General features: G+C 40.1%; 1 protein-coding gene across 9 annotated transcripts in view; it reads left to right on the plus strand.

The window, feature by feature from the left end:
• The window catches only part of ZSWIM6 (zinc finger SWIM-type containing 6), a 115,002-nt gene that overhangs the window by 47,278 nt on the left and 41,324 nt on the right, over positions 1-26,400 (plus strand). For 8 of the 9 annotated variants that reach the window (XM_066988941.1, XM_066988940.1, XM_066988942.1 and 5 more), the window contains 3 exons: positions 15,132-15,488; positions 24,813-24,961; positions 25,494-25,644. In XM_066988941.1, the coding sequence (XP_066845042.1) occupies positions 15,132-15,488; positions 24,813-24,961; positions 25,494-25,644 (657 nt within the window). Of the gene's footprint in view, positions 1-1,375; positions 1,477-15,131; positions 15,489-24,812; positions 24,962-25,493; positions 25,645-26,400 lie in introns of those variants that run through there. The other variant, XM_066988943.1, reaches the window with a different exon arrangement.

A 26,400-nucleotide genomic window follows, 5' to 3' on the forward strand; every position in this document is an offset into this window, starting at 1 on the left:
TGTCTTGCTCCAAAGCAAATTTGAAGTACTGTTTCCTAGAGGGCATCACTTAAGTGTAGCAGAGTAGTTTTTTACCAGCCTTTGCTTGGGCTGTTCTGAAAGCAATGTAATTAAAAGTCAAAAGCTGAGCTGCAAACCATGTATATGCTAGTGCTCCCTAGACCCAATGGTCAATCATTTTGCTACCTGGAACAACCGTATTCATACCCTTGTTCTCTCTGAGTTAGATGCAGGGAAAGGTGATGACACTGCCTTAAAGAAGACACTTGGCATTGGATCATACTGAAGCCTTTACTGAAAGACGTAGAACGTCTTGCATGCACTAGTCCAATACCTGACCCCAAAAGCCTCACTTCTCTAGTTTAAAACTTTTTTCTGTTGGAGTCATTTGCTATTGTGAACAAAGCTATTAATAACTGTATGCAACAGAACTTACTACTTGGAGCATCCTCTAGTAGAAAGAATAAAATCTTTTGAAAGTCCACTGCTCTAATACAAGTATTCATATTTCCAACGGCAAGGATAACCTGGAGCAGGTTTCCCACCAGTTTTTGAGATGATTCCCTTTCTACTTCCCTTCATATCAAAATGATATAAGACTATACACCAGGGAGTGAGACCCAAGAAATAAACCGTGTTATATTAGTAGTTGCTTGTCACAATTAGTTGCCTCACCCTGAGTCATGGGCTTTTTCGATCTAGAATAGCCTATGAGCTGCTCATTTGGGACTCTCTTACAAAGCACACCAGGGAGAAGGCCTAATAAGAAGTACAATGTTTTTCAAAGGGAATAATGCTGCTTAAGAGTACATAATATCTGAACAAACAGGCAATGAACAGCATATAATTCTGCACATTGTGCAGCAGCATTAAATATACATATTAGTAAGGTAGCAGATGCTGCAGTTCTGAAATTGCCTTGTAAAGTAGCAGTCTTTCGCAGCAGGGTGCTGCTCTATGTGAGACTCCTTCACACGTAATGAATAGCTAATTTCGGCTCTATAGTCCATGAGAGACTGGAGGGGATCGGGGAGGGGGGGGAATATTCCAGCAACCACAGCCAGCAGGATGTGCTGCGATGTGCTTTTAATGGAGCAACATTTCAGAGCTCTTGGGGGTAGATCCATAAAGAGGGATGCTCATCTGTTACTTCGTAGCCAAACTGAGGATGTATTGCTGCAAACAGGCGGGCTGGCCTGCGAAGTGCCTGCTGCCGGGAGAAGGTGGTAGGTTTCGGTGTCTCTTCTGAGGCATTGGATGTCTTGTCTCTATATGTTTTTTCGTGCAACCAAAAGATGAAATAAACAGAACCAAACACGTCCCCGAGAATTGGTACTGAAAAGGTGAGCGGTGTTTTCCCTCATCCCTCTTGCAGAGCATGGGAGGACGCTTGTTGATCCAATTGACGTATGTCACGGGTTAGAAGATTCAGCCAGCAACTGAATCCAACGCCCCCTTGGCGTTGTCCTGCAAGAGGTGAGAAATAGGGGTTTCTTGCTCATAAGCGGGGGTCAACAAGCGTTGGGTATTCCAGCTTAATTAACCAGGCTTATTAGTAATATATGCTGTGCTTTTAAAGTATTTTGAAAATACTTGGTGTAGTGGTCAGATATTCATGTAGGAAAGTGACTTTTAGCCTTAAACTATCGTTGTTGCCTGTTAGGAGCAAGCTTAGGTCTATGAATTTGAACATCTAAGACTTAATTGGAGAGTAAAAGAAGGGAGGCAGGCACTGTCTGGATATCTGTTGCAACTCTGTTCCAGAGACTTGGACTGCAGAAAGGAAAGGCAGTCCAAATCTCCATTTTTAAGGAAATGGCCAATAGCGCTTGCATCTCCTGATGTGTCTCAGTCCTTATCAGAGGAAGAAGCCTTCTGTTTGGATAAGTAAACAGGAAAAAATGGGTGTAGGGAGCAGTAATCCTTGCTTAGTCTAATCCACCTTGGTATAGAGAATGATATACTTAAACCCCCTTCCAGTAAATAAAAGTAAACTAAATCATGGAGTGGTCAGCCTTCTAGAAGCCTGATGCTAGCTAAACAGTTCTTTTCCTTCCCATTTAACTGATATGGGCCAGGATGTATTGCTGGGGGGGGGGGGGAAGGGGTATTTCAATTTTAAAAACTGAATTACTTTGGTATAGTACCCAGCTATTTCCTCTGAATTACTCTGCCAAGTGAGAGGGTAGGGGAGATTTACAGGAGAAATGGGCACGTTCTTGAAGAGAACAAGACTGAAGGTATTCTTTCTATGAATTTTAATTTTCTTCTGAACCATTTAAAGTATAAAGGAAATAAATCAATAGCCTTTTATGTAAGGGGCCTGACTTTGAATTATTTCAGTTTGTTTTGATGAGAGCTGGGATATTGACAGTAGTAAAAGTTAAAAGCCCAAGTTTACTGATTTTCATCATCCTAACAGAGGCTGTATATAGAATTGAACCCTGTTCTATTTCTGCCTTTAAATACTTCAAATACAGGGGTGTCTTGGACACTGCTCTAAAGTAATTTATATGTTACCTTGTCTCAATCTTGTCATGAAAGTATACTGTGATAACAACATTAGGCAGGTGACAATGGTATAAAATAATAGTGCAGTTTACTGCTGAATTTCATCTGAATTTAACCCCAAAACAGTTTTTAAACCATTAGTACCAAGAGTACCAACAACTGTTCAGCTTTTCTACAAGTGAAGGGCACCCTTTTCGGTGTTTACTTGCCAGTCTATCAGAGTTCATACAAACATCTTTTTCTTCAAGAGCTTGGAATGGTCGTCTTCTCTTTCCTGGTTATTTTAAATGTAGGTTATGATGAAAGCTTAAAAAATAAACACAAACATAGGAAACATGAGAGAACCTTTTCCTATTGCAAAAGATACACCTTGTAGGCATGAGACCTGTATCAGAAAAGAAATTTAATACCACTGCAAGGCCAATGTGTAGTTTGAGATAAGTAAAATAGACAAAACAACCTTGAGACGCAAAACTGGGGCAATTAACAATGTACATGGTCTTGTGGATTGGGTTTCATGTTCATCAGCAAGCCTAACCTTTGACTATTTTAGCAGACAACTAAAGCCAACAAAATGAAGCATTAACCCCCCTTCCACCCCCTAACAGCTTATCACACATGCTAATAGTTGTTCTATAGATAACTTATCAGAACCTGAAGTCCAAAAACAAATGGCAAGGGAACCCAGGGATCTGGGAAGGAGAGAGAAACCTTACCAGCACAAAGAGGATTTACTTCTTCATTGCATGTAAGCAGCTTGTTGGTTGGCTCACTGGCAGCTGGAGAGACTTGCTGTCCTTGAGGTTTTGGTCTTCTGTCTCCTTGTTTTTGTCTCTACAATACGCTGTAAAAATGAAATAAATGATGGTGGTTTTGTGATCGTTTCCTTTTCCTTTGTTAAAGATAGTTGTAAGGTGTTTCTTGGCTTTGCAGTGAAAGTTATAAATAAAAATCTTACCAGAAGTGCTTTTTGTTGGGGTACTCATTCTAATACCTTTCATACTGTAAAACCCAGTCTGGAGGTCAAACCACAATTCCAGTAACTCGGTAATAAATCTGAAAGATAAATTAGAGTGCTTAGCTGTATTTGTCCTCTTTCCTTTTATTGTTTTGTTCTTTACTTTATCATGGAATTTTTTGCTTTCTTGATTGTGCAGTTTTTTCCTGCTTTCCCTTGCCTTTCCTAACTTTTTAGTATCTCCATCTGTGGTGTTGGCTGGAAAGTTTTGATTTTCTGGGTGTGAGGTACTAATTAAATATGTATACGTTACGTATTTAATTTACTGTTCAACCCTATGCACGTTAGTAGAGGCTTGGATAACATGGTACGTGCAAAAGTACTATCTAGAATCTTATTAATAGTCAGGATAACTATAGCTTGTTAAACCTGTGGGTGCTGCAGGTTAGAGGTAAATATTCCGAAGTATTTCTTGGCACTGGCAAAGAAGAATGGTATGCCTTGCTAATTCAAGGGGAATTAGTGTGTGGCTATAGAGGAAGGGGTGGGCTCCTAAATTACCTGGTAAAGAAAATTGCACATTAATCTTATCTGCATTGTTTGAGAAGCAGCTTTGTGCTCTGAATGTGCTAATGTGGTGGAAAGGTTTCATTTAGTCAATAAAAAAAAAAATAATTCACCAGGCCCCCCACCCTGCACACACCTGCCCCTTACCTGTTTCAAGTGCTTGCTGTGCATGTGGCTCCCAGAGATCAGAGATGCCAAGAAACTGCTGCCTGGGAATGCACATAGTTTTTGATTGACTGACAGATACTTATATTTTATAAAAACAAAAAGGTAGGTAATCAAGTTATACTCAAAGTTTTTGATGCATTTAAAATTCTTGTGTTCCTGCATGAAGAAAAGATCCTTCCACATTCTCTTTGGAGAGAGGTGGTGCACATCTATGGATAAAACTGTGAATCACAAGAACCTGTTTTCATGCACTGTGTCCACCTGTTGTGTGGATTTAGGCTGGGTGACAGTGTTATCAGGGATATTCTGATTTATGGTATAGGTGACCTTCTCATGTTCCTTTATTTTTGTAAATTTTACTTTTATTTTTACTACAGCAGTTCCCCAGGATTCAGTTTGTTTTTGGGACAAAAACAAATTGTTTTTTCCTGGACAGCTAGAAAAAAGAATCGTGCTGGACCCCTCAGGCTGGCTTCAGCCATGCAAGGGTGACTCATATGTGATGTTGGTGTTGTTTTAGACTCATCCTGGAACTCTTTCAACACTATGGTTTTAGTGGCCCTTTCTCTGCTGCTTTGTCAGGAAATACTACGTTGCACTTCATTATTTTTGCTGGAGTCCTTTGTAATGCTCTGCTGACCAGAGGATGTTGCTGAAAACATTGATCTTGTAAAATTTACAGTCCAAAACGAGCTGAGCCCCTCTTGAAGTCCTATATAACGACTGTTGTTCCTGCAGTTCAAAACCTCTTTTTCTCCTTCCATTTTGATTATGCATAAACAGGATTTCAGTGAACATCCTGACTCTAGCAGTAATATGTAAACACTTGTTGTAAATAAAGTTAAAACAATAAAAAACTGTAAATGCTAAGAATAAAGTTTTTGACTATTTAATATACAAATGAGAGAATAAACAAAGGCTTTAGGGACTCTCTTACTTTCTGGAAGTTTGAATGCTATTTTTTGTTTGGCAGAAGTGTACCACTGACTTTTCCTTTTTTTGTCCATTTTAAACAAAAGAATTTATTCCACAACTAGTTATGGAAATGGGAGTGGTAATTTCCTCTTTTAGTCCAAGTATACCATTTCCTGATGGAAGGTTCGCAGTTTCAGAAATATACAGGCTTGTGCTTTGGCATAGCTTAAACTTGAACTGTTTGAGTACAGCCTAAAGTTGCTTTATCAGATAAATGTTTTATGCTGTTGGGATGACCTAAATGCTTTTTATTGCGGGATGCCTGTGTATCAGACATCCTGTGCTGGGTTTTCCCAAACTTTAAGCACCTTTATGGAAATCCAGACTTGCTCTTTTCAGGAAGTAGTCATTTTCTAATCTTGTTAAAAATGTCTTCCCAGGTTTCTATTAGTGATCGGTGTCGTCCTCCTTTTAGGGTTTTACCCACTTCCCATTAAATGCAGTGGCAGTTTGATCAAGCCTTTATCAAGAGGATGAGAAATAAGTTTTTCCTGATGATAAAGCAGTGTTATGAGTCAAGCAGGATGTGGTTTTTAAAGGCCCTTCTTTCTTGCATTCACCCATCTTTTCTGATGAAACTCTGTGCTGTTCTGTGGCATGCATGAGTTCAACTCAGTTTGCCTTTGAAAAGCAGTGTAGACAATTGCTCTTCAGTTTAGATTTTGGGGCTTCTTTAGCCTGGGCTCAGGCACTTGATCTTATCCACTGTGGGACTTAGCGCTGTTGATCATGCTTATTTTGTAAAAGCCATGCAGAGGCACTGTTTGAGTAAGAGATGATGTGGAGCCTGATAAAGGAGCCTGATAAAGAGTGGGGAAGAGTATGGAAAGTGCATCCATTGAGCCCATTCAACGTGAGGAGAGCAGAGATGATGTTGGACTGACAGAGGGAATTTTCAAAACAAAAATTTCATTTTGAGCTGGGTGCTTCCCTTTTCCTTGCCTTCAAATCAAGCAGGTCTCGCTGGACGTTTTCTTCAGTTTGAGATGATTTAATTTCTCTTATTTCCTTTCAGTGGAGACAGAAGATTCTTAGTTGAGAGTAAGCCTTAAACTGTAGGCATGTTATGTGGAAAATTTCTCCTCTTAGCAAAAATAATGTAAATAGCAACTTTAAAAAATGTCCGTATTGTATCTGTTTGACAAGCAAGTCATCTTCTGAGTTGCTTAACACAACTGATACTCTCTAAATATTTACTTTCATGAATGTAAGAGCAGCCTATTCCTTGCTGTGTTGCTGTAAGGATATTTTAAAGAAAGCAAGAGGTTTAATCTCAACTTTGTTTGGTTTTGTTACTTTTCCTCATTTGCAGTCACTTTCCCATTTGCCATACTTATACTTGTGCTGTAGCAAATAAGCATAATTTCTCCCCATGAATGCTGTGATGTGAAAACCAAGCAGCAGCAAGCGCTGAAGCAGCATCACCTCGGGTGATAGCCAGGGCTGGGAGATGAATCTCAGCTGCCTGCTTCCTGCAGGAGGGATGCCAGCTTCTGCCTGCCGCAGTGGAGCGAATTCCTCCCCAAAAGCTAGCAACAAATGTCTTCCCGCTGATTCTCTGAAGGATTCTCTGAAGACTGGTAGTAATCAGTCCTTGTTGGGTTCCCAAAGCATGTTCCTGGGATGCGGATCCTTCCAGACTGTTTGCACATCCTGCTGTCTCAATCTGTTCCCTTTGCAAAAAAAAAAAAAAAAGGCAAACAAAAAAGGGCCTGAGACGTTCACCTGCATTGTCCTGGTTTCCTTTGTTTACCCCATACTAGATATCTTTGTAGTGAAACAGAGTGAAGGTTTGTTTCTCAAAATGTAACTGCAGATAATTAGTCTACCTTAACCTTTTGTTTCTAGCTTTTGTTATGGCTGAGTGTAAACCTGAGCCTGCTGTTTGCCTACATTTATATTCCATGACAACCTATAAACATCGTAGTGTACACTAGCAGGAGTATCTGGACAGCATGATGAGCTGAAAACATAATTATGTTAGTATAGCTCCATCTCTAGCAACATTCTTGCACTTTAATTACCCTTTTTTTCCCCTTACCCTTCATTTTGAATTTACTTCCAGTTTTTCTTTAGTGCCAGTCTAGTTTGATGACTCCCACTTCACATTTTCACTGCAGCAAGCTATTGTATTATGGTTCCAGCCAGTTTCCCTCAGCTCAGATAAACTATTACTTCTCCCTCAGAAGTTTGAGGCTTACCATATTCCATGCATCATAAATCATAAAATGTTAATTTGTGCATGTTCTATGAAGCTTTTGATTTCTTTGGCATTCTTAATTTGTTAATAACCATCACATGATCTCTGTGGGATATAATATCAGGAAGAATTTTCGGATATATAAATCAATCTCCTGTCTGCTGGTGTCTCACAGTAAACAGTACTTTTCTACCCATCAACTGCAGCATTTCCAGGGTTATGCTGAGCTTTTTTTTTTTTAAAAAAAAGGGTTTGTTTGCTCTTCAGATAGGGTGTACTGGGAGAGGATCTGTTAAACTCTTAGCAAAGAGAAGTGAAGTTTGTTTTAAACTGATACCCCTTAAAAAAAAACAAACAAAAACAAACAAACAAAAAAACCCAACACAAAACACAAAACTTGTATTTTAACCTGCTGGAGTGGCCTGCAGCCGTTGACAGCCTTCTTTACCTAAGAGGCATCCGTCAGCGTTCACAGTTCTAGAGGTTGCTCTGTGCTATATTCGACCTTTAATTGAAGAGACTTGATTGCTTCTGCTCTGCTGCTGCTCTGTGGGCAATAAGCGTTGTTTGCTGTATTGTCCTAGATGGTAATCTGAGCATCACTGTGCTAGAGGCAGACTTCTGTGTTATCGCTGTCCAGAAGGAGATTTTTCATTGTTGTTGTTAGGTTTGGTGCGTGCTTTTTTTTTTTTAAGGTATTTCTTATTTACACCAAGACTTTGCTGCTTTTCCTTTGGCTGCAAAGGTAATGCTGCAAACTGGGGCTGATTATGTATGTATTAGATGGGTTGGGGTGCAGATGGTTGTCCGCATTTGCAGAGGTGTGACCTGAGACTGTGGGCAGAGCTGTTGAGAGCATGGTCGTGTGGTTTGTGTGGGATTGGATGAAAGTTATAAGCTATGGGAATTTGGTGGTGGAACTTCAGGGGACCCTTGAGGTTGTACTTACGGGGGAGCAGGCTTGGTTTGGTTCTTTGGCTCCAACTCCAGGCAGCAGGAGCTGCTGTAGCCAGTGTTGGTCTTAAAACAGGGCTGATAAGGCCGCTGGGCTGGGGAGGGCTTTTTGCTGCGTGACTTGCTGTGTGAACAGCCTTTCCCTTCCCTTAGGTAAGAGTGGTCTGGGTGGACACATCCCATCCCAGCCTTTCCACAGCCATTCGTCACCCCTCTCGGACCGCAGCGTCGAGCGGTGGCATTTGAGCAGCGGAGATGTGTGACTCTCAGGCTTGAGCTCCTGAAGGAAGTCCTGGAGGAAGGCTGCTTTTAAATAAGACTGTTGCATTTGCAGCCTCAGGAGGAATAAATAAGGCGGCGCAGGCCGCTGGCAGCGGCACAGTACACGCGGCCTTGGAGGCGCGCCAGCAGTCGCGGACACTGGGGCTGTCAGCGGGGCGGGTGCGTGGGGCTGTGCGCCGCAGCCTCTGCTCCCCCTTGCATGCAAAAGCCCCGGAATATCAAATCCTGGCTGATGTCTTCATTGACACGAGTCACTCAGTCCGGGCAGGTGATTGTGGCTGGTCATCTCTTAGTGCTTGGGTGCGATGGTAAAGCCAAATTTGTCCTAGCAGCACTCCCCAAACGTAAGTTACTCTATACCCTGTGTATTCATTATGTACCTAATCATTTTATGCACTGCCCATGTTAATTAATCCTTTTTTTTTTGCACTCCTCATTACTTTTGCCCCCACATATTTAAGGTGTTATTATGGGAAGGCATTTTCCATTTGAAATCGGTGTTTCTCTGGTTTGTAAGTGGGCTGCTAACGCTACCTCTGGGCTGAGTGTTGGCACGTGAAGTTTTACCTCAAAATAATTTAAAGCGTGCTGTTGATCTGTTTTTAGAGTGGTCCAAAGTTCATACAGAACTTTGTACTTTGCAGGATGCTACTTTCCCGTCTTAGAGGAATACCACTTCTTAAAGGCAAAATCTGAATGAGGTAAACATGGTTTAGGCTTTTGGTTGTCTTGGGAAAAAAAAAATGCAACCACTGATCTAAGTTGTGAAAAAAATAGCTAATGGGCACAGCTGGAAACTACTTTCCATAAGCATTTCACAGAATCACAGAATCGTAGGGGTTGGAAGGGACCTCAAAAGATCATCAGGTCCAACCCCCCTGCCAAAGCAGGTTCCTTAGAGCAGGCTGCCCAGGCAGGCGTCCAGATGGGCCTTAAATACCTCCAGAGGAGACTCCACAACCTCCCTGGGCAGCCTGTCCCAGTGCTCCGTCACCCTCACCGTAAAGAAGTTCTTTTGCGTGTTGGTGCGGAACTTCCTGTGCTCCATCTTGTGGCCATTGCCCCTTGTCCTGTCCCCACAAACCCCAGAAAAGAGGTTGGCCAAATCCCTCTGTCTCTCACACCTCAGGTATTTATAAACATTGTTATGATTTCAGTCTTCTTTTCTCCAGGCTGAACAGACCCAGGTCTCTCAGCCTTTCTTCATAGGGAAGATGCTCCAGGCCCCGTATCATCTTTGTGGCCCTCCACTGGACTCCTTCCAGGAGATCCCTGTCTTTTTTGCACCGGGGAGCCCAGACCTGGACACAGTACTCCAGGTGAGGCCTGCCCGGGGCAGAGTAGAGGGGGAGGATCACTTCCCTTGACCTGCTGGCCACGCTCCTCTTAATGCACGCCAGGATCCCGCTGGCCCTCTTGGCCACCAGGGCACACTGCTGGCTCACGGTCAACCTGTCGTCCACCAGTACCCCCAGGTCCTTCTCCTCAGAGCTCCTCTCCAGCAGGTCGCCCCCCAGCCTGTACTGATACATGTGGTTGTTCCTTCCCAGGTGCAGGACTCTACACTTGCTCTTATTAAACCTCATTTGGTTTCTTCCTGCCCATTTCTTACTGTTCTTTTGCAGGCATGATGAAGTAGAAGTGTTTTTCACTGTACGTGGTGATTATGTATGCTAGGTAGTATAGTAGTCTAAATAAGTCCTAGCTGGCAGGCCTGCAGGTTCATTTAAATGGCTGTTAGAGATAGAGGGCATGATTCTGGTTACCAGAATTTGCCAGTGTAGGTCTGGCTTGTTGAAAGACCCCCAAGCTCTCTGAACAAGGTCTTGCTTTCCTTTGCTCTGTAAGCAGCCTCAGCTCTTGGTCTGTTCTTCTCTGAGCTTGGAACAGCTCCTGGGTTTTACTGAGTAGGTGTATGTAGACGGTACTTGTAAACTGCTTGAAAATAGGGTTCATGGTACAACATTAAGGAATGCTTCCAGTTTCCAAATAGAGTTAGTAGCGTGTTTGCTAATTTTAAGGTACTGTATGAATACTGGATGAGGTGTATATGGTATTATCAAAAAGTGTGTGACAGCGAGCTACTCAAAATCACTTTTTCAAGATTTGGGAAATTTTCCTGTTCTGATATTTTGCTATTTTCTGTAAAGGACAAATAGTACTACTGGTGATGTATGTTTGCACTTCAATCTAAGTTTTCTACTGTGAATGTGAAATTAGTGTTGTCTTTTTTTTTAATTGATAGAATTCTTGATAGTGACGATATATTTTTAATATAGGCGATGCAGATTTCATTTTCTTAGAAATTTTGTTAAGAACTATTAGTGTACATTCATAAGAACAGCCTATATTTAAATCTGTCAATGTGCTTGTTTTGATTTCATGTTATTAGCATTTATGAATTGTCAGCCAAAAAGTTTTTTGAGTTTTATTCAAAATATTTTTTCAAATAAAGTTGGCTTTATAATGCTTTGTTGTATTGTTGACTGAATCACAAATGGATCCAGGTTCTCTTGCATAAGAGGCTTTTTTCTTTACTTTTTTTTCTGTCTACACCAGCATTTTAGAATTATGAACTCAAAATTACTGAGAGAAATATCCAACAGTTCTAAGATTTTAGATTGAATTATTATTTACAGTTACTTTAAAACATATGTTGTACTCTTCTTTTATTTCCTTAAGCCACAATGTCTTGAAATCTCAGCATAAAGTTCCTATTATTTTTCAGTATTTTACGTAGCTTGTTGTTCTTGGTAGTTTTTGCTTGTCTTGTTATCTTTAAAACACATCTTTGGAGTTGGATATGTTGTAGAAGAGATTTTGTAACCTACAGCGACAGTAGAAAACAATTTTGTGAGACCTCATTGATGTTGCTTATTTAGTGCCGTAGATTCGCTGCTTATCCTGTTAGAATAGTGGAACTTGCTGTTTCAAAATTTGCTTTTGACTTGAGAAACTGAAAGGCAACCTGCTGCTGTGTCTGTGCGTCCCATTTCTCCTCTCTATTTTCTTACTTTTTGAAGTTTCCTTTGTTTTGTTCTAATGTATTTATTTTCCATGACAAACCTCAGAAAGACATCTGGAGAGTTTGTACGTATGGTCTTACTACTGCGTAGTAGTAATGTGAATTTTCATTTATCAGACAGTTCCACAATCCCAGACTGTTTTTAGTTAATAGATAGGACGCTGTCAAACAGATTTTGGCAAATATTACTTAGTAAAATTCAGCAACTTCTTAATGTTTTCATCCTGATGGCACTTTGGCACCGTCCCCTTCCAAAAGTACGGCAGCTGAAAGCATTATTTTTTTGGCTGCTAAATCGTCTTTGTGGTGAGCTTTCAACAGAAGCAAAATTCCTTTGTGAAAGAGCTTCTTTTAATACATTGTCTTAATGCTCTCATCGGCTTTCTAAATGCATTTTTTTCTGAAATGCAAAGCCTCTGCATATTGAAAATATCAGTAGAGCTTGAATTACAGGTCACGTGCTGTTTTGAAAACATTAAAACATCTCGAAGTGCAGCAGCTGAAGGGAAAAGCTGAAACGTGTGCTCTATAAATAGGTTCTGTAGTGAGCACACCCTCTTCTGCCTGCAACTCTTTTGTTGTCTCTAGATAATAATGAATGAGCTATCTATTTTAAAGGTGAAACACGGGGGTTCTTGCTTGGCACCTTTTTTCCCCCCCGTGGAATGGATAAATATTTCCAGCGAAGGTTTGTAAATTTGATTAAGAGAGGAATTTTCTCTTTGTAGAGGAATGCCTATTGGAGCGAGGGGTTGCAGCTTTTAGCAGAAGAGACTGTCTGCTGCTTTGGATCTGTCAGTGAAATGTCAGTACCTTCCAGTCCCAGCGCAGGCGATTCCCTCTGCCTTCCTCAAGGAGCACCTTACATCTCTCTTCTTGGCAGCCTGGAAATTGCTGCTGACAAAAGCTTTTTAGCAGAGCACCATGAGTCAATTTTCTACCTGCTACAAACTTTTGATACTTTGTCTGGAGATTGTTAGATGGTTATGTTAAAAGAAGATTAAGGCTATGTCTGCAGGAGGGGAACAGCCCTCCCTGTTCAATTACAGCAGCCCTACCAGGGCTTTAGAGGTGAAATTTCCTGAACTGTATTTTCTGGCACGTTGAAACCCTTTCAAAGGTCATATTTACTAACAACAATTTCCTTTTTCGGAGTATTTAAAGAAAAGAAAAATCGTGCTTCCTAATTGCCAGGCATAGTACATCGTTGCAACACAGTTCATGCAGGGCTGCTGCATTTTGGGCTGCAAGGGCAGTTTGATCTTTCTGGTTAAATCCTGGTAACATAAGAAGGGAAGGTTAGGTAACTCAGCTGTGTCAGTGCCATCATTGTTTAGACCAGAATCTCTGTTTATAAATGTTGCTGCTTGTAAAGTGAATTCTCAAAATACCTGTGTGGAGGGAGAGCAGGGAGCAGTGTGTGTCTGCTTATGAGTAGGGACTTGGAGGCAGTTCTGCTGTTGACTCTATGTCTGGACATCCCAGGGGAATTTTAACCTTTTCAGTGTTTTAATTACAGGGTGAAAAATTAAAAGTGGTAATATTACTGGAGTAGCTGGTTGGGCATGTCTTCTGTTTGTTTTCATAGAAAAAGAACCGACAAAAATTTTTCCATAGGAGTTAATAGTTCAGCTGCTTATTGAAGAGTAGGAAGGAGGGGGATTGAGCCTCTTCTGCGTTCAAGTGTTAGTCTTTTTCTCAGCTCATAGATGAGAAATAGTTTTATGTATGTGTCATAGGAAACTGATATTCAAAAGAAAATTGACCCATTCAATTTCTTTGAGACCACTAATCTATCTTTCATATACTGGGAATTAATCTGAAATATAAACAGAGCTGGCTAAGTTTCAAGTCTTTTATTTTTTTTTTTTTCCCGAGGGGGTGCACTTACAGGAGCAAGTCACCACTACTTAAAAACAAAAGGGAAGAGGGCAACTCCACTCCCCTTCTCTGTGCAAGTGTTGAGGGGAGCCAAGAGCAACACAACAAAATGCTCAGGCTTGTTCAGCCTCCCTTCCCTTCCCCTCTGTATTTACAGTATACCGCCTCTTCAGTTTCAACTCTAACCACTTAAACCAGTAAACATCCTCGCACAAAGTCTAGGTTAGTGTGTGCAGATGACCTCCTTCAGGGTAGGGTATGAGTGCTGCAGCCAAATGTAATCCAAACAGTGATGCTGACTGCAGAACCTGCTCTGAAATATACAGCATAAACAAATGGAAAAAATGATTTTCCTCTTCACTTCCTGTAACTTGAAGAGGTTTTTTTTTTCAAAACAGTTGGAGATTTGGACTAGAGCAATGTATATGTTTCTTTTTTCCACATAATTTTTGTCATACTGCTTCCTACAACTCTCTTGTTTCACAATCCTAAATCAATTTTGGACTTCGAGTGGTGTGGTTTTATATTAATTCAGTTATGAATAGTTAATGTATAACACCTCACTTACAGTGCTTGTTCCAGATTTTATATGCACTCTGTTCAAGTTTAATACTGATCCAGCGTATGAGATGTGGTTGTATTTCTGTGCATCCATGCCTCTGCGTTAATGCTTGAGACAGGATCAATGTCATGCTTATCTAAAATCCGGAAGAAACACCCCAATTCTGTTGTTCAGTGAGACAGGACTAAGAGCAAGGCATAAGTCTTCATCTTGGAAAAATAACGGTGGATTTGTGTCTGATCTCTAGAGGACAGTGTTTGAGACGTTTGTTCAGATGTGTTGTTTGTCAAGCAGCGGCATCTTTATTGTCACAGACCATGACTTAGTATATAAGAAAGCCTTGTTCTTTTGCATTGTGCTTTATCATGCTGACTGGAAAACAGACTAATAATGCAGACTCCTGTTGTGGTGCTTGTGCATCTCATTCAGTGCTGTAACTCTGGTTTCCTGTGTATTGGTAACTGCAGCAATTTCCATCTACGAGGAGCTGTGCAGCCTTACTGCATCGTTTGTATGTAAGTGAGCTTTAGCATCACCTTAGTGGTGGGAGAGTTGAAAGCAAAGAGGTTAAGTGACTTGTGTAAATGAAACGGTGGCAGAGCGGAGATTAGGACTAGGGTTCGTGCCACTAGAGTGCACTACTTCCCTCTTGCTTATTGAGAGAATGGTTAAATTTGCTGGTAGGTGCAATCTCCCTGGTGTAGGGTTTGGAAAATTGCTGCCAACTTGCTGAGCTACTGGGAGTTTCACAGCTATCAGTTACCGAATAGATGTTTTTCTCACTGTCAAGCTTTTATGAACGTTGTGATAGAGCGGCAAAGAGGGCTTGTAAACTGGGTTTTTACCTCCCTTAGATTTTGTTGGAAATGAAAAGGGTATGTACAAATGAAAGAGTTCATCATATTTGTAATTAAAGTCAGGTACTTTAAGATGCATAATTTCTAAGAAATAGATAATGACTGTGCTGACTTTTATAATGAAAGGTAACTGATAATGAGATTATAGTATTTTTCTCAATAACTTAAGCTCTTTCTCTTTTCCTGCCCAGGTTTCCACTTGAGTGGCACAGTGACAGAGCCTGCAATGCAATCGGAGCCAGAAACTGTTTGCAATGTAGCTATCAGCTTTGATCGTTGCAAGATTACCTCAGTGACCTGCAGCTGTGGAAACAAGGACATCTTTTACTGTGCCCACGTTGTGGCACTCTCTTTATACCGGATCCGCAAGCCAGATCAGGTCAAACTGCATCTTCCCATTTCAGAGACACTCTTTCAAATGAACAGAGACCAACTACAAAAATTTGTACAGTATTTGATCACAGTGCACCATACAGAAGTTTTGCCAACTGCTCAAAAATTAGCAGATGAAATTCTTTCTCAGAATTCAGAAATCAATCAAGTCCATGGTAAGTTTTGATGCTTGTTCTTCCTTTTGTCTCATTTCCTCCTTGGTTTTGAACATTTCTGTGCCATTCAGGAATATGACCTGCTGATGTTCGTTCCAGCCTGAGTTCTTCTGCAATTCTATAATGTTTACAAAAGAGAATTGTTGTTGAAGCTTCACTTCAAGATGTTTAGAAAGTAAAACTTTTTGGAAAAAGAGAAGAATTCATAAGCAATGAGCCTGATGTCTCCAGTGCTGTTAATAACATGGCCTGATCTACTTCACGCTTGTATTTTTCTGCTATGAAAAATGTCAGTGCTCTTCCTTGTATAGCCACATTGCTCAAAGAACCAACTTACTGACTGCATCTTTTTGTTACTCTGTTCTTCTTAAACTAATCTTACTAGGTTTTTGTTGTGTAATTTTTGTTTTAATGGCAAGGTATGCAAGCAAGTAGGTGTTACTGGTCTGTTTCGAACATTAAATATACTTTTATTATCCTTTAGGAATCTGTTTTTATATGAAGTTAGGAGAAATACAAATCTTGTATTTCAGTGCACTTTTCTGGTTACTGTTGCAGCAGCCCACAGAATCAGCAAAGGTCTGTCTTTTCTGCTCTTCCTGTCACACACATTTTTAATGGCTTTCAGTTTCTTGTGCTGAACATCTTACCTTTTTTAAAGGGTGTTGGGTGTGACTTGGGGCTTCTGAGGTGATCCTTGTATGGACCCCAGTAAAGTACAAGCGAGTGATTGTGGGTTTGAGTTGACCCAGCTAGTTTACAGTCCTGTGTTCCTGTAAGGTCACCTGATAAAAAGCTCCAACATGACCAGTGCTGTAAGCCTAAGTGCAATTTGGAGGGGAAGAATAAGTTATCTAAATACATCTTTTTTTTTAGTTTGTTCATTGACAGGAACAGTTCTTGTGTGTTGGATATTTAAGAGGGAACAGTGCTGTTGCAAAGAATTTGCAATACAAACACAGACAAGCTGCCTTAACGTTAGAGAAGAAAACCCACACATTTGCTATATCCACTGTAGGTAGAACAAAAGAAGTGAGTCTTTCTGACAACAGGGTTCACCTACAGTCTAGCCCTTTTCCTTAGGGTCCAGCGACCCTCACAAGCCCAAGCAGGCAGTGCTGCAAGAAGATGAGTTTCAGGAGCAGTGTTCTTTTTTGGATATGGGGTACTTGGATGTGGCCAGAGGCCAGACTATGCTTCTAGCTCTTGTGGAACAGAATGAGAATCTGGCTGGCAGAGCTGCCTGGTGCCAGTGGAAAGAAAGGGAAGCTAAAGCAAATGCAGGGCATTAGCAATAGAGGAGGATTCTCCGATGTTGTAAGCTGAAGGCATGTATAGCATGAGAGCTGGTAATAGCCTGAACATAAGGAATTAAAGGAAAGGAAGGAAGAATTATGGTGTGTATGTGAGTGATGTGGGGAAGACTAAAACAGTCAAGGGTGATTAGAAAAAGGGGAAGGGAGGGGTGGGAAAGGAAGGGCAGATGACGACTATATATGGCTATATTAGCTATGCAATGACTAATGTAAGATGAGAAACAACAGAAAGGATGTTGCAGGGAGTGCTTAAGCTTGATCAACTTTGTCTGTAATTATTCTAATCACAGGCATGCTGATCTTTGTCACCTATTTCCTTATTGTCAGAATATCTCTTTACTCATTAGTATTTATTTTTAGAGAAATATTTAATGTTTGTCACAGCCCAACTAGCAAAAAGAATTACAAAAAAAAAATCACTATAAGTTTGAGTAGGGTACTTTAAAAATGCCCACTGAACTAAAATGTTTGTCTTGTATGTGTTGCTGTCTTCCTAGCAAATGAGACTGCAGTTCGTCTTTATTGACTATTGGGGTTTCTTAACAAAATACTAGAACTGAAGTAGAAAATCCAGATAGCATAAGAAAGTAAACTGCCATTACCAAAGAAAGCTGGGTTACAAAAGAGGATCTATAGCCTCCTGCTCTTCCTCCCAAACTCCCATTAAACGGTAGTCTGATTTGTTGTTGGGTTTTGGTTGGTTGGTTGTTTTTTGTTTACTATGTTAAAAAATACAGGATTCTTTTAAGGAAAAAGTAACTTCCAGTGATTATATAGCAAGTGAGGATTCTTCTTGGATACATAACTATAATTCTGTTATTTTGATCTTTAAATCCTAAAAACAAAAAAAAAGGTATCAAAAGAAATGGGCTAGTTTTAATAACAGGTCGATGAATGTAAGATCACCATTCACTGTCAGATCTCCTGTGCTGCAGATGTTCAATTTGTAATACAAAACTGTCTTGTAGACCTCGCTTGCTTTGAACAGTTTAAACTCACTAAAATATTGTTTGAAGCAGAATTACATTGAACACTGCTTGGGGGCACAGGTAAGTCAGAGGAAAAAATTAAAAAAACTTGCTTTATGAAATTAAGAAGAGACTTGACACACAGAGAAATACCAGAAACAGCTTTAAAAAGAATAACGTCCTGATTCTGTAGTTGTGTGATGAGGTGTTCTTCAGTGTTACCTAGAGGAATTCTTATTTCAGGGTTCCTTTATCCATTTTTTTTTCTCTCATGGTGGCCTCACTAGTTCTGTTTTTCATATTTCCAGTAATAGGCAAAAGAAATCAGCTCTGTTGAATACCATTTATTGTTTTATAAGAAAGATCCAAGGCTTTGAAGAGTTCTGTCCGCAGCATTGTTTTTGACTTGCTTATGAGCTGGCTGGGGAGATGGAATAAACTGTGCAGTACTTTCCTTGCACAAAAGGTGAATTGGGTATTTGTTCGTTTGCTCAAAATTTTGTCTTGTGCAGCATTTAATGACTGCTTTCAGCCACTTTCTGGGGTTAACTAGTGAAGTGAATTACATTGATAATACGGGTTGTGAAATGAGAAAACCCTCTGAGATCTGGTACAAGTGACTGAGATAGATATCCTTTCTTGCTTCCTGACTGAGCCTCACCCCAGGAAGAAATCAGGGAATGCTCCTGGAAGCATGGGAGTATGTGGTCTACTCACTAAATTCAGGAAAGCTGAATGAGTTATTGGGAATCATATTCTCTGTTCGCTATGCTAATTTTCACTTACTAGTAGTTACGCTACAAGAGGGTTTTGCATCTTTTTAGGGCACAAAAGCACCTCTTACAATTGAGAAGATCTATTGTATCTGATTTTCACTTGTGATCCTGCTACAGCTGTACAGGTTCCTGATCCCAAACCTGGAGATGTGCAGACTCTTAGTCATCTGTATCGAGGACAACTGTAGGTGTTTATACCAATACCCGAAAGTCTGTGCTTCGTAACGGCTAGCTGCACATTACATCCATCCGGGGGTGCTGACTCAGCAAGTTGGGTGTAGATTTCCATCCTACTTAGCTGAGGCTTTTCCTTTTTCTTGTTTTTTTGTACTTCATAGCAGAGGAGGCTGGCAGGTGTGTAAGGCTATACAAATAGTCAGGAGGATGGATTATCAACCAGGCTAGTTAACTTGTAGCAGGCTTTTTCTAGGTATGAAACTTTCACTTAAAGTTTGATCTTGCAACCAATTTATATGTTCCTGAGATTATTGAGTGGAAATAGGAAAGTAACTAAGTAACTGCAGGATTTTTTGGGGGGAATCAGTTTTCATATTAATATCACATTAGAAATGATTTGTCATTATGTGCGTAGTGGAAAAAAGTCTTTCACTGGTATAAGGACAGCCTAACAAAACAATTTCATTTTTTCATTTAAGTTATATTGTACCTTTCGTGTTTAGTCTCTCTTCTTAAAGGATCTATATGTATTTCTCCAGACTTTCTCCCATTCTCTAATTAGATACAAAGCACAAGTCACTTGTTTATGTAAAGCTACATGCAGATGAACTCAAATTTAATGTCGAGGAACTGGGAGCAGCAGTCCCTGGGTACGTACTTCTGTATTTGTCCAGGGAGATCTATGTATACACCCTCTGCAAAGATTAATCTGTAACATTTACTAGGAGATGCAGTGGAGGCATTCGGGAAGGAAGCATCTATCAAAAAAAGATTTGATTTAAAAAAAAAAAAAATCACATTGCCTGAAAATTTCAGAATATCTAGTGCTGTTCCTGTATTGTAAGTGTCAACAGGCAATCTAGAGATGCAAGGGAATGCATTAATCTAAATGTTGTGTATTTAATTGATGCTTGTTTTTAGTGGAGAATAGTAGGGTAGGGCTGAATAATAGAATACAGTGTATTGCCAATCCACTAGAGTTCTTTAAAGTGAAAAGGGAACTGATTAACATTTAAAGAAGATAAATTATATTTTTAAAAGAGGGAATCTTTCATATGGTCCTGCTTAAACTAGCAAAATTGAGAACCTAAATGTAAGGGAGGAATGTAGGAAATAGCTGGCAGTTTTATTTTCAAGAAGGAATAATGTGAAGTGCCCCAGTGCTTAGCATTAGAGTTGCCTGTGATCCAGATTTGGGAAGGAAGTAACAAGACTAGTGAAAACTAAACAAATCTCAGAAACTCAAGCGGATGAGAATAGGCAGTACAAGGTAAAATGAATTGAAGGATTGATAGCCACAAAAAAATGTGAAAACATACTTTATGGAATTTGTATGTTTAGGAAAGGTTTTTGCACATCCATTAAGCATTAAAACAGAACATGTTGTTTAGAAAATAAATCATGAGCTTTTGTTTCAAGATGTGGAACGTAAAAATAAGGGGACGCAGTGAAAACACTGTATGCCAGTCTAGACTGGTAAGGAAGTTTTTATCTGTCATGTGCACATAGGCTTTGAAAGTTACTGCTGTATAATGTTTGCGAGACCAGGATCTTAGCAGGAGAGGTTAGATATTGTCAGCAGATAAGTTAATAGATTTTGCTGTGCAGATGGAAGGGGAAATAATTGTTTGGAAGTTATATTTGTTGGGGAGAGGGAGCGTTGTTAAATTTCCTCACCAGCTTACCGTAGCATGTCCTGTTTTTACCTTTTTTGTTATTAGCACTGGCTGCTTCACAGCAGTTCCTGTTCTCCTTTGATGCTGTGCGCTGCTTGGCAGGTGTTATAATTCCACCTAAGAGTTCTGAAATTAAGGACCAGATGAAGTGACTTATGTATAAACTTTGAATCATTTGGGAAAATCAAAGGCCTACTAATATCTTTTAATCATTAATTTTATGATCTTTGGTTTTATATAATTATTGTTTAGAATAGTCCTGAGTATACTAAGTTTATAAAAATCAATTACTGTTCTGTTGTGAATCAGCATACAGCAAGCTTGCTCTCTAGCTGGGACCATTCAGTCTTGGTGTAGTACTCAGTAAGCCACACTTTTTATTTGTAATTGTTTTTCTTATCTTCTTCTGAATGCTGCCATGGGATGACATTTAATAAAATGTAACTGATCTACAGTTCATTTGTATACTTAAATTCATAAGACTTTTATAAAGTGAAGTTCAAAAAATTCAGTATGGCTACGAGTGAGTAATTCAGCATAGTGTCAGTTGAAGATTTAAAAAGTTCATGCTTTAAAGACTGAATTCTGTTATTCTAATGAAATTTCACTGTTGATCTGCTCCTGAGTAGCCTGCAATATAAACTATTCCTAACTATTCTTAACCTATTTTAGTTAATGTCCCTTGCTTTGCTTCTGCTTACTTTTGTTTCTGCTGTTGTTTTCCACATACAACACTAATTCTTGAATGTGGTTGCTCATTTTGAAAGCAGCTGCACTTAAAATCGCTATGTAGATGATCAGTGTTTAAATTTTTAAAATGCTCCTACTTCTTAGAACTTGAAAGATGATTATGCTTAACATGTAGCCTGTTGTGACCATAAATATCATAGGTTTGTACCCCATTTTCAATCTTATTTGGGTGTTCACTGTTAAAAACAATCGAGCACAGTATTCCTGCTTTGGTTGCTAAGATCATATGATTGTTTTAATTTTAGTAAAAGAGCATGAGTAAATGTCTGGCTGTATCTGTATACTGAGTATAAATACTCTATTTGTTGTATTTAACTGTCAGTAAGAACATGACATAAAACCTATTTCAAAGACCAGTCATGACAGAAGTTAACAAAGCCAGAGGTTGGAGGGAGGGAGATTAATATGCGAGTGTCTATAAACTGACACAGTTTAATTACAGGTTTTAATTTTTAGTATAATTATACGGTGCTTTTCACTTTCATAGTTCGAATGTGAACTAATTTATCCTCATGACACCCTTCTAAAGCATGTAAGTAATATTTATCCCCAGTTTACAAGTGGGGAAAGGGATTTGCTCTTGGTACCAAGCCGTGTTGCAGAGAAGGTGTTCAGGACCGCCTGGCTCCAGGCTGCCCTTTGATGGAGGCCTCGTGGTGCCCACCCAGGGCCATGCTGCACCTGGGGCGAAGCCACGGGCCTTGAACCGAACCGTCAGAGCCTGAGCCTTCCTGCTGGTTGCTCTTAGGACTTCATTTCTCAGCTCCTAGGGCAGTGCCCTCCTGCAGTCCTGCTGCTGGTTTAAATAGCTTCTCCTCTACTAGTCTGGTCCCATGCCTTCTGAAGGAAAGTTGCAGTTAAAAAATCCTGTCCACTCAGGAGCGATGCATGCGTGAGCAGGAGAAGAAGGCGGCTTGGTCAATGAGCGTTCACGTTCTTGTAAGCGAATGCAGCGACCCTGAGAAGTGCCTGTTGGAGAGGCCTGGAGATGGTGGTGTGCACCTCAAAACAAGAGCAACACGGGCAGGGGAGCTGAGGCTTCCCCGCCGGCACCAGCAGGACACGCGGCTGCTGCCCGGGCCGGGACAGGGCCTGGGCCTCGCGCCCAGCCAGACGCGCCGTCTCCACGCCTGCTTAGTCCGTGGCTACTGCTGGGTGCTGCTCCAGTGGTGTTGAAGGATCAGTGAATTACAGCCCTGGCCAGTGCCAGTTAAATGTACACTCCAATTTCATTATACGCCCTGACAAAAAAATCTCGATCATACTGAGTGTAGCCTGTCTTGTAAGGAAAATAGCTTTGAATCCGAAGCATCCGTAGAGCTGTACTGAATACTGTCTTAATGCTCAGACCCGTGGCTTGGCATCTTCAGCTATTGCAATCTTTTAGCCCACTGGCATGAAAATAATGTTAGTGTAAGTATAGTGGTGCTGAGCCCCTGGGGAAAATATATTTGGGATGCTGCTGGCAGAAGGGGCCTTGGCAGGGGCACTGCCACTGGCCCAGGGCAGCAGGCGCCCTTGTTCCTATGAAGGAACCCTGTTGTTAAAGAATCTGCGGTAGCTGAGCTGAAACTTAACCTTCCAGCACAAGCTGACCGACCGGCTTTTGATAAAATGTAAACAGTTATGGAAGGAATTTTTTTTTTTCCCTAAATAGAGAAGCTTAGCTGAGGAATCTTGAGCTATTTTTAATATAATTTAAAAGTAGCCATACCAAGCTTATTTAAAGATAAAATCCCAGTGAAGTGAGGGATAAATATATTTTGTATATCTGTGCTCTCATATAATTCATTTTTACGAGTCTTTTTCTCCATGTTTTAGAACAGTGAAATATTTAAGCTATGTGCAAGGTGATACTGTAAACCTGGGTCTGTGCAACAGCTGCACTGCTCATTCTCATGTGGCTTGATTTCCCTTTTTATCTTGTTCTTTGCAACTGAGGACTTATTAGCAAGTGTTTTATGTAGCTGGCTGAATTGAAACCTCCTTAAAACTAACACAATAAAGATGGAAGAACTCAAGAGGAAGTTTTTAATGCCTTGTTTTTTTGTATTATCTTGGGCTTGATTCCTGTCTTTGGAGACACTCCTGTGGTTCCCGTGGTGGCAGGAGAGTTCTTTCACATCTTGAAAGACACCATTTCTTATTAATCTGAGTGTATGTGTGTAAGGACAGCAGGGCTGTATTCCCAGTTGTAGGTTCTGAAGTTGGAGGCAGTTTAGGAAGTTACTGAGCTGGAAGGTTTTTTTGACAGTCTCAGCAACTAGTAGACAAGGCATCCATCTGACCTTTAAAATCTTCTGGTTGTGTTTTCATCGAATAAAGATTCCACCATTTGTGGCAACTGCTGAAAAGCTTCACCTACATGGCACAGCTACAAATGTGAAATGAAGGCATAAATCAATAGGATCAATGTTTAATTGCTGTACATTTGAAGATCTGTAGATGTCTACTTTTCAAGTTCTCGGGACTTCTTTGAAACCAAGCTTTTACAATTCTGACCATGTAATTTTCATTTCCTCCAGTATTATTCTTTTAGTATTGGCTACAGGGGTAACATGGGCTGGGATTTAAAGGTGATAGACTGTGTAATGTAATTCAATTTCTAACATCTTCTTGAAAACTAACAGAGATGGAGATTCCACAGTAGTGACAAGCCCAAAAGCAAAATGTCGAGTTAAGTTGAATCTTGGGTGTGCTTAAAATACTTTACGTCTGGTATGGTGATACATTACCTTGAGTTGTTTCTCTGACAGTCTAGATGAGTGCTTTTCAGCCATTTCAGTTTGAATCCTTTTTTAAAAAAATACCTAGCAAAGCAGTAGACTTCTTCATAAATATACTAGATGGTGGAAGAACTTGGTTTAGTTAATTCTGTCAGCCTTCAGATGAGGCCACCAGATGAGTGGAAAATCTCCTATCTCAACTGTAAAATTTGATTTAGAGCAACCTGTGCTTCCTTCTGTAAATCGAGTCACTTCAGTTTGCACTAGGCTAATTCAGGCAGAGTTACTCTGAACTGATTCTGTACTGATGACATTACCTATGTAAAATTGCTCCTCTAGAAGCGTCAGTCTTACTCAGCTCTAACTCTTGCTTATGATGGAAATGCCTCTAGTACTTTAAGACTTTGGATTTGTTTGGGGATTTTTTTACTCTTTGTTTAGCTTTTCAGAGCCATCACAGTTCAGAGGCACCGAGGTGATGATTTTCCTCATGTTCATCAGTAGCAGCGCTCACTAGCAGTCACTTAAACCTGAGCAAGATTGCAGAAGGTACAGGAATTATACAGGTGTTTTGGGGAGAGTGGTTTTAACATCACAGTTGTAGAAGTACTATGCAAAGTATAATTTTCTTTGTAAAAGCATTCAAGTATGCCTGCTGAGATGGGAGGAAAAAGCTCATCTTTGTTTTAATGTTATAATATAAAATATTATTTACCTAAACAGCATTTTGTAGGCTGTCATTTCTTTTCCACTAAGTGCTTAAGACTACTGAGAAGAAATTTAAGTCTGTTTTAAAAAGAATGCTTAGATTAAAGCCAAGACATTCAAAACAGGACAAAACACAAATCCGTAAACCTCTTCAATACTTCTCTCCCTTGGACCCATGAACCTTTCACCTTCATGTAGAACATAATTTCTTTTCTTGCTGTTTACAGGTGCTCCTGACCCAACAGCAGGTGCTAGCATAGATGATGAAAACTGCTGGCATTTGGATGAGGAACAGGTCCAAGAACAAGTTAAAATCTTCCTCTCCCAGGGTGGATACCATGGATCGGGGAAGCAGCTCAATTTGCTTTTTGCAAAGGTGTGTTGAGTATTTTAAACCTTCCCCTTTTTCTCTCCCCCCATTTCTCCAGCCAGTTTGTACTTGTTAGCGTCTCACTCCAAGTTCTGTTGTTCTAAAACAATACAAAGCCTTGGGAATGTGGTAGCAAGTTAATAATGGACTGTTGTACAGAAGCAGACCACAATCTCCTGTGTCTTTGAGATTGGATTAGGTTATGAAGTAACATTTCAGGCATCTGCACCTTCGGTGTTCTTTTCCTTCCCACCCCCAGAATGCTGGAGAAACCTGTAGAAATGATAGTCTTGTAGTAGCTTGCATAATACACCTGTGGATTACTTGTGGAAGTGTTTGAAAAATTGCAATGGAATCCTAAAATCAAAGTCATAGTTAAAATTAGGAAGGTAGAATATTTTTTTTACTTAAAATATGTTGCTTCAAGTATATTAATGGTATTTCTTATTCAACAGAGTTGGAAAGTTTAATGCTGAAAAGTATTGTCTGTCCTGTGGTGTATTTTTTTCAAGTTTGTATTAAAAGCCTCATTTCCTAGGTGCGAGAGATGCTAAAGATGAGAGATTCAAATGGAGCTCGCATGTTGACGTTGATAACAGAACAGTTCATGGCTGACCCTCGTCTGGCACTTTGGAGACAGCAAGGAACTGCAATGACTGACAAGTATAGGCAGCTCTGGGACGAACTGGGTAAATGCACAGACTTCAAAATCATCTAGGTGTTCATGTGTGTAATGAAGAAACAATTACATGTTTGGGGGTGGAGGGAAACTTTATTGTGGTACTAGGTAAAACAGGTTATAGTTTTCTGCAGCTTTGCTCCCTCAGTTAAGGTTGGGTGAAATTGAATTTCTGATCTACTGCGTGAGACAATGCAGTTGAAGGATAGGAAGCATGGTATGAAACAAGTACAGTTGCAACAGGTTGTAGGTAACCTGAGGATCTAAATAAAGCAAAAAGTGGAAGTGTACACAGCTGAGGGTAGGTATATAAACCAGTAGTGCGGAAATGGGAAGTTTAAGAAAGAAATCATTTCACAAGCAGAGAGAAATAGAAGGCCAAAAAAAAAAAAAGGGAGATTCATTAAGAGTATTAGAAGACTGCAACAAAGGAAAACAGAAGTCCATTACATAGCAGGAAAGGAGATCAAATAACAGAGGGCTGAAACAATTAACACTTCTCTACAGGAAAGGTCAGTTGTGACCAGATACATGAGTTGGACAACAAAGAGAGGAATGTGAGCTGAAATGGGCAAGGAATGCTTAAACTGGTCTGAGGGCACTTGCTCTAAAGTGTTCCAGAAACTCGCTGACACAACTTTGAACTATTTGTAGCTGCTTCAGAAGTTCTCAAAATGTATACGAATTTGTAGTAGGGTGAGGAAATTCAAAATAACTTGAAGGTAAATGTCACCAAGATTTTAAAGGAGTGAAAAATATTAAGTAG

Source organism: Anser cygnoides, chromosome Z (genome assembly GCF_040182565.1).
Source record: "Anser cygnoides isolate HZ-2024a breed goose chromosome Z, Taihu_goose_T2T_genome, whole genome shotgun sequence".
Classification (NCBI taxonomy): Eukaryota; Metazoa; Chordata; class Aves; order Anseriformes; family Anatidae; genus Anser; species Anser cygnoides.